The sequence below is a fragment of the Bos indicus genome, chromosome 2, assembly GCF_029378745.1.
Source record: "Bos indicus isolate NIAB-ARS_2022 breed Sahiwal x Tharparkar chromosome 2, NIAB-ARS_B.indTharparkar_mat_pri_1.0, whole genome shotgun sequence".
Classification (NCBI taxonomy): domain Eukaryota; kingdom Metazoa; phylum Chordata; class Mammalia; order Artiodactyla; family Bovidae; genus Bos; species Bos indicus.
Window position 1 is genome coordinate 118,870,932 of NC_091761.1, and position 13,635 is coordinate 118,884,566.

General features: G+C 36.3%; 1 protein-coding gene across 2 annotated transcripts in view; it reads left to right on the forward strand.

Moving 5' to 3' along the window:
- PSMD1 (proteasome 26S subunit, non-ATPase 1) overlaps nucleotides 1-13,635 on the forward strand; it is an 81,512-nt gene that overhangs the window by 47,112 nt on the left and 20,765 nt on the right. For both annotated transcript variants that reach the window (XM_019978454.2, XM_070773877.1), the window contains 2 exons: nucleotides 6,977-7,091; nucleotides 10,670-10,786. In XM_019978454.2, coding sequence (XP_019834013.1) covers nucleotides 6,977-7,091; nucleotides 10,670-10,786 — 232 coding nt within the window. The remainder of the gene's footprint in view (nucleotides 1-6,976; nucleotides 7,092-10,669; nucleotides 10,787-13,635) is intronic.

Below are 13,635 nucleotides of genomic sequence, written 5' to 3' on the forward strand. Positions count from 1 at the left end.
TTCAAACTCTAATCTGACTATAACCAAAACACCTAATTGGTGCCTTTTTTCCTAAAATACTGAATTTTATCCCTGATGCCTTTTGTTTTGTTGAACAGAATCTGTCTTCTACTTAAAGGGGCAATGTAGTATCTTTTATAGGTCTAGGAAGGCAATTTAAATATCAGCCAAGATGGTTGGCTAGTTGGATAGTCTATACCTCTCAGTCATGATACCTTTCAAACACTTAACACCTTAATGAATCTTTGACAATATGTGGATTGTGTTCATTACATATTCATTCATGTGTAAAGCAGTTGTTGAGTTCCATTTGCTTGTGGAGATACAGTGAAGAACAGAATAAGCATGTTTTGCCTTTATATAGAATTTATAATCTATGGCGGATGCAAACAGTGTGAGTGAGTGAGTGATAGTCGCTCAGTTGTGTCCAACTCTTTGCGACCCCATGGATTGTATAGCCCGCCAAGCTCCTTTGTCCATGGAATTTTCCAGGCAAAAATACTGGAGTGGGTTGCCATTTCCTTCTCTAATCAGATGCTCCAATCTGATTCTCCTAATCAGACACTCTCTTAAATACAAGATTACAGTCTCTCAGAAAACCTCCTATAGAGACACATAACTTCAGATCCAAGTACTAACAGAGTAAATGAAAATCTCTCAGGTCTTCAAAGATTTCAAAGGGAGGACAGGAAGCCAGGTTGAAAGAAGAGGAGGGAGGTGGGGGGCAAAAAGGGTGGAAACAGTATACTGATAGTGAAGGCAGTGGCACCCCACTCCAGTGCTCTTGCCTGGAGAATCCCACGGACGGAGGAGCCTGGTGGGCTGCAGTCCATGGGGTCGCAAAGACACGACTGAGCGACTCCACTCACTCACTCACAATATAGGTATGGTAGAGGTAAGACTAGCTCGCTTCAACAGGGCCTGCACTGCAGCCCAAAAACATCTTGACATTTTTTTAAAAATTTCTTTCTTATTCATTCTTTTTTGATGAGATCAGTGAAATAACTGAACTTTAGTAAGAGTAGCTGTTTTAGACTTAGTCTGTTCTCCTTAGACTCTTTGTGCTCATATTCCCCTGATGACTGAATTTACCGCTTATTTTCATGAAAGGCTTAAACCAATCTGAAAGCTCAGTCAGCTTTTAACTTCTTAAAATGTCTTTCCATCCATCCTATTCTTTGGGATCATGTTGTCATCCCTCTTTTCCATAACTAACTTCTACCTAAGTTCTTAATCCCAACTCTTTATGATATTATTTGCAATCTTGCTAAATAAAGTATCTTTTTCACACATAGAATCCATGCCTTAAATATTCGTTTTCTCAGCTTTAACTTCTTTCTTGCAGACGTGCTCAGGTTTACCACTTAATGAAAAATAAAACCTTTCTTTATCCCTTCAGTCTCTTTCCTTCATCATTTGACTTTAGATAATTGCCTATCCTTTTTCCTTCTTACTGGGCTTACCTGATAGCTCAGTTGATAAAGAATCTGCCTGCAATGCAGGAGAACCTGGTTTGATTCCTGGGTTGGGAAGATCCCCTGGAGAAGGGAAAGGCTACTCACTCCAGGATTCTGGCCTGGAGAATTCCATGGACTGTATAGTCCATGGGGTCGCAAAGAGTTGGACACAACTGAGCGACTTTTACTCCACTTTCCTTCTTACTACCTACCTAGTCTGTAACCTTGCAATCAGATTTTTATCCCCAGCACTCTACTAAAATAACTCTTTGTTGTTCAGTTGCTTAGTTGTGTCCAACTCTTTGCGACCCCATGGACTGCAGCATGCCAGGCTTCCCTGTCCTTCACCATCTCCCTGAGCTTGCTCAAACTTATGTCCATTGAGTCATTGATGCCGTCCAACCATCTCGTCCTCTGTTGTCTCCTTCTCCTACTGCCCTCGTATCAGAGTCTTTTCTAATGAGTTGGCTCTTCACATCAGGTGACAAATTTCAAACTTTTCCCCTCTATGTTCATGACTACAACCTTTTCCAAGTCACTGGTTATTATATCTTATTATATCTGGTTATTATATCTTAACCAGATTTCTGAGGTAGCCTCTTAATTGGCCTTTTTTCTACCTTTACCTCTTGTCTCAGTAGAGCAGCCAAAATGACTGTTTTTAAACAAGTCAGATCATATCATTCCTTCGCTTAGAATCCTGATAGCCCTTCATTTCACTCATAGTAAAAGCCCGTTTCCTATAACCTGCCGCTCTTTTCATCTGCTCTTCCCTCTTCACTACCGTCAAACTCTTGGTGTCTTTGCCCCTCCTCGAACATGCTGGGTGTCATTCTGCCACAGGGCACTTGCATGAGCTGTTTCCACTACCTGTATTCTTCCTCTGGGTAGCTACTTGGCTCACTTCTTCACTGCCTTCTTGTCTTAGCTTAAATGTCACTTCATCACTGAAGGTGCCCTGACTGCACCAATGAATGGTGCAAAATGCCCCATTCTCTTGGCTCTTCCAAGGCCCTTTACCATGATTTAGTTTTTTTGTTATTCATAGAGCTTCAGCTTTTTACTTACTTTATCACTTATTATTGTCTGTCTCCTACTAGAGTGTAGTCTTTGTCTTTTTTGTGTACCATTCTCTGAGTTTATCCTGCTTGGAGTTTGTTAAGTTTCTAGTCTTTCATCAAAATTTGGGATGTTTCTGTCTGTTATTTCTTTAAGTATTCTTTCAGCCTTCTCTTTTTCTTCTCCCATTGGGACTCCTATTATGCATATGTTTGTATGTTTTGTGATGCCCACAGGTCTCTTAGGCTGTGTTCGCATTTCTTCATTCTTTTCTTTTTCTACTCCTCAGATTGGATTGTCTCAGCCAACCTAACTTCAATTCTCAATTAACCTAAGAAAGATGATATTATCTCTGCCTGTTCTGCTGTTGAGCCCCCTCTAGTGAATTTTTCATTTCTTAGTTTACTCATTTAAAGGGCAGGGCTCAGAAACATGCTGATAATGCTGTAACTTTTTGAATGTTACTCTAGGTTCAGAAATGCACTCTGAGATTTTTAAGAGCTTTGTTGCTTATCACGGGCTTCCCTGATAGCTCAGTTGGTAAAGAATCTGCCTGCAGTGCAGGAGACCCTGGTTTGATTCCTGGGTTGGGAAGATCCCATGGAGAAGGGATAGGCTACCCACTCCAGTATTGTTGGGCTTCCCTTGTGGCTCAGCTGATAAAAAATCTGCCTCCAATGTGGGAGACCTGGGTTTGATTCCTGGGTTGGGAAGATCCCCTGGAGAAGGGAAAGGCTACCCACTCCAGTATTCTGGCCTGGAGAATTCCATGGACTGTATAGTCCATGGGGTCGCAAAGAGTCGGACACAACTGAGTGACTTTCACTTTCACTTCTTATAGTGAAGTAGCAATTTCTTTATATAAATCTTATGAATCTACTTTCTTCTCACCTCTTTGAGAAGATTTCATTCCATTTTGGCATCACCTGAAAGCAATTAATCTGTTTGGAAACATACCACAAGCTTATCTAAAACTATAATAATTTTTAGTTTTTCAAAATACACTAAGATGATAAAAAAGAAATATTAAAGATAGGACTAAAATCATAAGGTTTGAGGCAGGGTCTGTGTGGTTTTGTTTTCCTTATGGTACTTTACATGTAGTAGATGGATAATTCTTTAAATACTAAATTGATGGTAAAAAACTGCAGTAAAAACTAATTTAAAAACTGCAAATAGCAGTAGCTTAGGATCCAGAATCTCAAGGGACACTGTCTTTTGGAGATGAAACTGTTTTCTTTTTCAGTTATTTTTCTGATAATATTTTATATATTTTTTATATTGAGATGAAAACAAAATTCAAAGTGTATACTATCACCCCTCTTTTAATCTCTAAATCTCATATTCACTTTCTAAACTTTTATAAACTAGCCAAAAAATAGAGCAGGAAATGTTCATGGAGACAGATGAACTTTTATTTCTGATTAGGGATTAGTCATTTAAATACTTAATTATACTGATCCAAAGGCATTAAAACAAGATACAGAAATTATTTGATGATGTTATCTTAAGAGATAAATGTTTACATAGAAAAACTAACATTCAAGGAATGTCAGAATTAGCTAAAACAACTGAATGAAAGTCTTATGAACTGTTATTAAAGAGTTAGTGTATTTTCTACTAATTTTCAGGTTCTTCCTCCATATCTTGCCTAGCCCTCCCCACCCTCATTGCATCTCTGTGTAATATAACATGTTTTTTGCTCTTCTGTATTTCCTATAAATTGATACATGTAAAGACTTGGTCTAATTCAGAGTCAGTTTTTCACTCATTTCTTCTTTTCTCTCTCTCTCTTTTTTTTTTTTTTAAATTTAAGGAGAGGCTGGCAGTGTGCATAAGGCATAAGGTCTAGTTGTTTTTCTTTTCATGATGTTAGCAGTCTGATAATGATGCTGATATCCATTAATTTCATTACATGTTGCAAAATATTGACTATATTGATATCATTTTGTCATTTATTCATTTATTAGCTTAGTTTTAAAAATTGTATATTTACCAGCATGTGTGTGTGGGGTTCCCTGATGGCTGTGTGGAAAGAATCCTCCTGCCAATGCAGGAGACACAGGTTCCATCCCTGGGTCTCGAAGATCCCCTGGAGAAGGAAATGGCAACCCCCTCTAATGTTCTTGCCTGGGAAATCCCATGAACAGAGGAGCCTGGTGGGCTACAGTCAATGGGGTCACAAGAGTTGGACATGACTTAGCAACTAAACAATAATAATAGCATGTATGTATGTGTTTGGATAAAGATTAACATAAGGAAGTTTTGCTTTCAGTGAATGTTTGCATTGCGATCATTGCTTGGAAAAATTCATTTGTACTTTGAGAGCTGCCTATCGAAAAATTAAAGTAAACCTAGAATATTATGATTTGGGGGCTTCCCAGGCGGCGCTAGTGGTAAAGTATTCGCCTGCCAGTGCAGGAGGCATAAGAGGCACAGGTTCAGTCTCTGGGTCAAGAAGATCCCCTGGAGAAGAAAAAGGCAACCCACTCCAATATGCTTGCCTGGAGAATCCCATGGACAGAGGAACTTGGCAGGCTACAGTCCATAGGGTTGCATATAGTCAGACACGACTGAAGCGACTTAGCACTCTTGCATTATTTTATTTTGCTCTTGAAGAAGTTGAATGTCTAAGCTAATTTATTAATGAGTTTGTCGTTCCTTGTCTTAAAAAATTTTCTGAAGAATGTGTCAGAGTTGGAATAATTATTATTAGACTGAGAGACATATAAGGATTTTTTTATGTGCTTTTTTGAGTTTCTAGCCCTCACAGCCTGTCTCAGTCATTATGGTAATAAACTAAGTAAAGCTCTCTGATTAAGCTCCCAAACAAAGGTCTGTGTTTGTGTTCACAGGCAAATTTTTTTCTAAACCTCATGAAATAGTTAATACTTTTTTTTAAGGCATAATACTTTTAACAAGGGGAGAGTCATAAAATAAGATTTTGATACGTTTCAGATAAAGTCTTTGTGAGTCACTTTTCCCTGGACTGTCCTGTCCTTGCTGCAGCTAAGGGGCAAAGTGGGCGGAGTGTTCTCTGTACCACCAACTCTCTGAAAAGTCAGTGAAGAGATCTGGATGTCAAGAATCCTAGGTATAATCAGTTTCCTGGGTTTGATATCCAACTGGTTTTTACATTGTTTTGAGTGAACTTTTGGGTATGAGTTACTTTTTTTTAAAATAATAAAGTTAGTAAATAATCCAACCTTCCCTTTCATCAAAGTTCTTCCCCCCCACCCCACCTTTTTGAGGTATGGTTGATGTATAATATTGTATAAGTCTTAGATGTACAACATACTGATTCACAATTTTAAAAGACTGTGTTCCATATATAGTTACCATAATATATTGGCTATATCCCCTGTGTTGTAGAATGTATCTTCATAGCTTATTTACTTTATACATGGTAGTTTGTACTCTTAATCCTCTACCCCTGTCTTGCCTCTCCCCACAAATTCACCTTTATAGACGTTTTCATAAATTTGGCTCTACTTCATTGGAAATTTGAATTTACCATTCATTGGGGTTTGAGGCTAGAGGACAGTTTCAGCATAGAATTATAGGTTTGAATTGGTCTGTATGTAATAACTGCTTTCATTCACAACAAGATACTTTTTTTAACTTTCTATTGAAATGTAATATATGAATAGTCTCTTTTTTAAGTTTTTATTGAAGTATAATATACATCTAAAAACGAGCGCATAATTAGCCTACAGCTTGGTGAATTGTCACAGCTGAACAGCCTGTGTAACCAGACCTAGTTCAACATCAGCACCAGCCTTTCAGAATCCCCCTTACACTCTCTTCCAGTTATTATACGCATCAGGTTGCCCCTCACAAGTAACCATCCTAACAGGATAGTCTTTCAGAGAGGAGATCAGATACTTCATTTGTCAGGGTTGTCCTCTTTTCTCTATTTGCTGCAAATATGAAGAAGATAAGAAAAGAACAACTTCTCTTTTCTTATCAACACAAAAATAATTGCTGAAGGCAAAAAACAAAAATCAATTCTTTTCAAACTGACTCCTATTTACCAATGTAATATTCCATCAGAGTAATAACTGGAAGATTTAAATCATTTGGAATCATGTTGGAGTCTCTGTATGTGACATTTGTCTTCTGAAGCAAGACCCAGAGTAAGCAGGAGTAATGAGAGGATGCAGAGCGGCGTTTGCCCCCACCCCCTCCACCCATGACTGTTTCCCACCCTGGAGGAGACAAGGAATGACAGATGCTGGGATGCAGAGCTGTGGTCGAGGGATCACCTGATACTTTCCTGTCTTTGCTTACAGTCTCTGAACGTTGATGATAGATTTCTAATATCAATATTAGAATTCTGTTGGAGATTTTTAATTCGGCAACTTCTGTGATGAATATAACTCTCTTGTTTCCCATAACTTTCACAAAATTGATTAAAGTTGTTCCATCTTGATTTAAAATATGTCTCTGTTTCTCATCAGGACCCCTGAACAGTGCCCTAGCGTTGTTTCATTGTTGTCAGAGAGTTACAATCCTCACGTGCGTTATGGAGCTGCCATGGCCCTGGGCATCTGCTGTGCTGGTACAGGAAACAAGGTAAAGCCCAAAGCCAGGCAGGCAGCTCTTTCCTGGCGCCAGACTGTTTTTCCTAGCAGAAAAGTTTATGTAACAGCTGTAAAAATACAAGTGTGCTATAATCTGTACTTGCCTCGCAAGCTAAGCTTTCCCGAACTTCCCCACTTTACTGTGCCGGATTGCTGAAAGCGGTTTAAGAACAAACCACATTATATGGGTGGCTCTAGTAGAAACAATGCTGTTGAATTTTTTGAAAAGTGTTGATTTCTTTAAAAAGAAAAAAAAAATATTTTTCTCTTTGAAGAACTACTCTGGCCATTTTACATTGTTATTTCACATATTTAATTTGCATAATTAGTATTGTGGAAATCAAAGTTCTTCTTGAGACCACCATGGTCAATTCAGTTTGATTTTTCGTGTGTGTGTTTTAACCTTATACCTAACTGCTGTTTGTCTGTTTTTTTCCTCAAGAACGTAATAGGTAACATGGTATTTGTTAAGCCCTCAAAAGTGACAGAAAGAGCTGGGCTAGGCACATTGATGATTTGAAAACGGTTTTTCATGAGATTCATAAAGAAATGCACCAGTGTTTTAATAACAGGTATTCGTGATCAACAGCAATGACATAATCATCACATTTTGCCTTTCATAGCACACATAAACACATCTTGCCTAGTTCCTCAAAAGGTGTACTTTTTCTTTTAATAGCGTACAAGCGTGTGTCTGTGTGTGAAAGAGAGAACAAGAAAATGGTTATATCCCCAGAGTCTTTACATCAGAATGGAGCCATGTTTTAGAAATCATTTCTTATCCAAACTAAAGTAAAGTATAATTTTTGGTTTATTGATTGATTCCAGAAATTAGATTTTAACTTCCTTGACTTTTTCTCTAATAAGGAGGGTTAGTATTGGATACAAATAATTTTTCCTAGTCACATAAAACATTATTGAAGCTAGAAATTAAAATAGGCATTTTCACTGTGTGGTAAGAATTGTATAAAAATTTATAGAGAGACATGCCCTTCCAGTATTCCCATTCTGTCTCCTTACCCTGCTTTATTTTTCTTCAGAGCACTTAGCATCACCTGACATATTTTTATGACTTAATTGAGCAAAAGAGTTCTTCGTCAAATACAATGAACAAATGCTGGGATATACAAAGCTCTAGTGGTTTCTTTGTCTTTTTTTTTTTACTTTTTATTTTGACCTATTTATTTATTGTCTGTCTCCTCTCCACTGAAATGTAGGGTCCCTGAGAACCAAATATTCACTGCTAAAACCTAAAGTCAGACCTGACACATAGTAGAGTTTCAGTAAACATTTGTCAATTGAAATATAGAGGGAAGATCATTTTAAGGATATGATGAGGAGCAAGTTGGACATGGTTTCTGCCCTCACAGTTTTGTTTTTTTAAATGTTTTCCTTTTTTTGGAGGAGAATTTCTTACATGAGAATGTATCTTCAGTTTTATTAGAAAAGTCATTGTGTGTAAAAATACAGTTTATAGAAATTGGCCTTCATTTTTTTCCAGACACATCTGTTCTATAAATAAAGGAAAAATATAGTTGAATGTTTTGCAAAGTATTTTCTCCCTCGGGTCTTTAGTAGACATTTATGTCAGACTTCATAAGTTAAATGTAAATTAGATTTTTTTTCTTTCCAGATTATTCTGAACTTAATATGGTATCTAGGAGCAAATGTTCTTTGAGACACAGCATCTGACAAGTTAATTCAATGAACATTTTTCATTACTTTTACTAAACAAGTCTGCTTTATTTCTAGATAGTTTATATGATCTACTTATGAATATCTGTCTGAAGTTTGGCACTTTAATTTTCTTTCTGAAAAACCTGAAACACTCGGTTTATTCTAAAATATGTCTTTGAGGTTATATCACATACTCTAAAGGCCAAGTTAGTGTCTTCTAACTCATAAGTTGGAAATTTTGTTAAATTTTTATCATGACTACTTCATAAACAATATTAACAATATATGAATAATATTTGAAAAACTTATTCTTCTAAACAACAGCACTACATTTTACAGGGAAGTGAGAAAGAATGTACTTATGTGATGTTTATCTGTTAATCACTCTTGATTTTTTTTTTAGTAAATAAATTGACATGTAAGGAAATCATTACTCCCCACCCCCAAAAAAGGATTCAATTCATTTACCCGGCTTTGAAACAAAGGACATTTGAGAAATTACATACTGTATTAAAATAAGTTTGATAATCATATAAACTCATTCTTCTGTTCTTCCAGATTTATACTTACCTAAGGACCTTGTTAGAGGTGCTAAACAAAGCTCCTGCAGAGTGTTTAATAGAGCAAAAGACTTCCTGGTCAAATATACAAAGCTCTAGTGGTTTCTTTCTCTTTTTTTTTTTTTTGAATTTTTATTTTATTTTGGAGTACAGCCAGTTAACAATGTTGTGATAGTTTCAGGTGGACAGAAAAGGGACTCAGCCACAAATATACATGTATCCATTCTCCCCCAAACTCCCTTCCCATCCAGGCTGCCACATAACATTGAGAGTTCCCTGTGCTAAGGAGTAGGACCTTGTTGGTTATTCATTTTAAATATGCAGTGTGTGCATGTCAATTTCAAACTCCCTAACTATCCCTTTCCCCACCCTTCTCCCCTGGCAAACATAAGTTTGTTCTCTAAATCTATGAGTCTGTTTACTAGCGGTTCCTTTAATTAGGTTTCTTAAACCTTTTGTTATGATATATACGTTCCTGGAGCCCTTGATGTGCTAGATACATTTTTGAATCTGCAAGAGGGGTTAATATATAGTATGCTAGAGTTCCCAAACTTATTTAATCAAGGAATCCTGTTTTCGTAGAACTGATATTCTGAAGAATTTAATATTGGGAAAATCCTGGTAAACATTTTGGAAAATTCCACCATATATAGTCTTTCAAAGTGTAACCATGGAATCAGTTCTAATCCTGTTTGATTTAATTTGTGTTGCCATTCTACTAGCAAGTAAAATCTTGTTTTCAGAGTTCTGTTTGTTTTTTGTTTGTTTCGATTTAGATTTGATTAATTTTTTAAATTAGGTTTTGTAAAATCATCTTAAGATATTATCTTTCTCTAGTATTTGAAAGAAGTTGGATACAGAGTCAGACTGGCCTGAGTTTGCTACACTTAGGTGATTTTTGGCAATTCACCTTTCTGTTTCTTTGTTTATAAAGATTGTTTTCTATTGCTCTTGTTGTTTTAGTGGAAGGTATTTTATACATTTTGGATGAATATACCCTCTTCATCCTGAATATGTAATAAATATATAAAATATCTTCCACTGCACCTGGAAAATAATATTGTTTATCAAACATTAATCTCATTTTTTCTTACTTTCTTCCTGACCTCTTTTACCTGAAAACAGGGGCACTCCTGTTCTCTAAGCTTCCTTTTCACTTACCATCAGTTATATTGAAACTTAAAGCATGCTCAGTTCTGACCATTACATCCAAATAGTCTTAAATTAACTTGTGAATACAATGTTAGATGGAAATATTGTGTTAGAAAGACAGTAACTAATTTGAAAATTTAGCCACCTGAACTTTATTAAAAGTTTTTTTTTATGCTTTCAGGAAGCAATTAATTTGCTGGAACCAATGACAAATGACCCTGTGAACTATGTGAGGCAAGGAGCTCTCATAGCTTCGGCTCTCATCATGATCCAGCAGACTGAAATCACTTGTCCAAAGGTGAGCGGACAAAAATATTCTCTAGGAGAGAACTAGTTCAGACTTTTCTTTAGTAGCTTATCTTCTCTTGAGTACATTTTTACCTCAGCTATTGTGAACACAATGCATAGGAAGTAAAGAAGTAGGAGAATGGGAAAGCTTTAAGTATATAATATTCTTTGAATGCATTTTTTATAAATTAATGGTCACTTTGTTAATTCAGCTGCATAGCCATACTTGAAAAATTGGAACTCATAGGTTGGCAAAATCATAAAAATCAACTTTAATTTCTGCCTTCTGCTGTCCTTTTAAAGTTTGTTCAGTGGGATGACCTGTTCCTCTAATACATGATACAAACTCAGTGGTCCATGACTTTTTTGATTCATCCTCTGAGGCAATAAAAAGTTCTGCAGTCACTTTATATAGTGTATACAGTCTCAGTTAAGAAAAGAGCTCATCCAGATTCTCTGTAGCAATGTCGTTGCCTTCATTGGAGACCCCTTGGGCGGGGTTTCAAGTGGCTCCAGGAAGACTGACTTACTTTATCCACAACTCTTACATATTTTGCCCTCCTGCAGGTCAGATTGTAATAGATTTTCATTGCAGCTTTGCTTGCCTCTTCCTCTCTCTCCCTCCTTCCTTTTCTTCTCCCTCCCTCTTGCATTGCTTGTGCCTCAGTCAATAGCAAATGCCTCTCACTTCATGTGTCAGATGTCAGTGCACAGTGACCGCTGATTATATTAAGCCCACGGCGTAGTCTCTCTGAAGCCCATTTCTAGGCTTGGAGTTAGGAGGACTGATTTAAAGCCCAGCTTTCCCCATTCAAGTCCTTTTCACATATCCTTCTATCATCTAGTCCTCACATAGACCATGTGGGTGACTCCATAACAGATTTCAAGGCATCTATTTTAAAATCTCACGGGCTCTCCTCTCAGACCTTATTTCAGACTTTTGTGTCTAATGTATCTTTGCAGCTCAGCCAGAACTTCTCATTTTGTTGAGAAACAGATGATGTATAGATCGTATTTACATATACTAAAATTACCATGTTTGACATAATGTAATAGATGTATATAGTTTATGCAGTAATTTCAGATCTTTTCATTCTTAATTTAAACTTAGAGCATTTAACAAGCTTGTATTATTTCTGCTTCTGTATGAGAAGCAGTGAAAGAGATTGACAACAGAAAATGCCATTGGTATACTGTCTTTTTGCTCATCAGGTAGATTTATTTTCAGCAAAGTAGATAGACTGGGAAGGGGGCAAGGGAGGGTGAAGGAGAAAAATAATTTTAGAATTCATTGATTATTCTGTGAAACTTTGTTTAATAAATTTCAGTTTCTGAGCAGTTGCTATCATTTTTGTTGCTGTTTTTTGGGTTTTTTTTTAATCCAGTTCTACTCTTTCAAAATCACTTCTAAGACTTCTAAAAACTGGATTATTGCAGAAATAGAATCAAACTTTGCATCCTGTTTTAATAATATATTACTCTAGAACATCTTTTCAAACAGACCATGTTTCTTTTTGGGTTGTGTTTTTAAATACAGCAGTTATAATATGAGTAGTTTTTGCATCTTTTATGTCTGCTTTTGATCGTCTGTTGATCTTTGTTAGCTAGAAGTTATCCAACTGAGTAATGTCATTAAAGAAGGAAGTTTGGTCATGGAATGCATCTCCCCTAACAGAAATATACCCTGATATTTATTCACTTTGGTCTGTTACTTTCATGTTTATGTATTATGAACATGACAAATGTTTTACCATCTTCCCATCCTCTGCTGTAGAATTTCATTGATTTGATTTTATAACCATAAACTGTGTACCAACAATGGCCAAGTACTAATAAGTAACACTTTTGCATATTTAGAAAAAGTTAAAAAGAATGCAGCAATTAGAATAATTATTATTTTGTAATCATTCTTAAACATTTGTTGAACCAAGTCTTAGCTGATGTGAATATGTGGAACACAATTCCATCTTCACATTGTATCAGAATCTTTGGTATTGATTCAGAATGTTGAAATGTAGTTATACCTGGTAGCCTATGCCATTAATATAAATTGCATGGGGGAAAGTTAAATGTGTACCCCAAGGACAAAAAAGCAAAACTTTATACAACAAATGTTCTTTCTGGAAACACTACCCCTTACAGTGAAATTGTTACTCAGTTCATAAATCCTTAAAGTTTCATAAATCCTTAGAGTTTAAGTTCTATTTTGTTGTTTTCTGCTCTGAAGCATATGATCAAGAGCTTTGTAGACTATAGTTCATATCATCTCTCTTTTATCTGATAATTGCTAAGAAGACAACATTGATTGGGAATTCCCTGGTGATCCAGTGATTAGGACTCCACACTTCCACTGCAGAGAAACTGGTCAGGGAACTAAGATCCTGCAAGCTTCACAGTGAGGCAAAAAAAAAAAAAGATATTCTTTCAGGGTGGTATGTGTTATTGCTGAAAAGAAACAACTGTTAACAAGCTTGAAGAGAAGTTCTCCAGGCTACAGGGTCCTAGTCACAAGGTTACAACCAGTCCATGAAATAAAGTGAAAATGCCTTGAAATCAAAAGTTGCATGTTAATTTAATCAAGACTATAACCCTTTCCTTAAAGGAATCCAGAAGAGATATTTCTGAGACATTTTATGAGATTCTCAATGGAAATTTCCAAAGGAAATGTTTTTTATGTAATCGTATCTATATCACATCCTTTTATAGAATGCTGTCTTTAAGCTCACTAAGCTCTACATATTGTGGTCTTAGTTGAACTAACTCCAGTACATCTTTGCTTTTCTTCTGCCGGTTTCTTACTCTCACAAACATAGGCCTAAGAACCTGTATACCCTTTTGGGTGATTACAGACCCAATTTA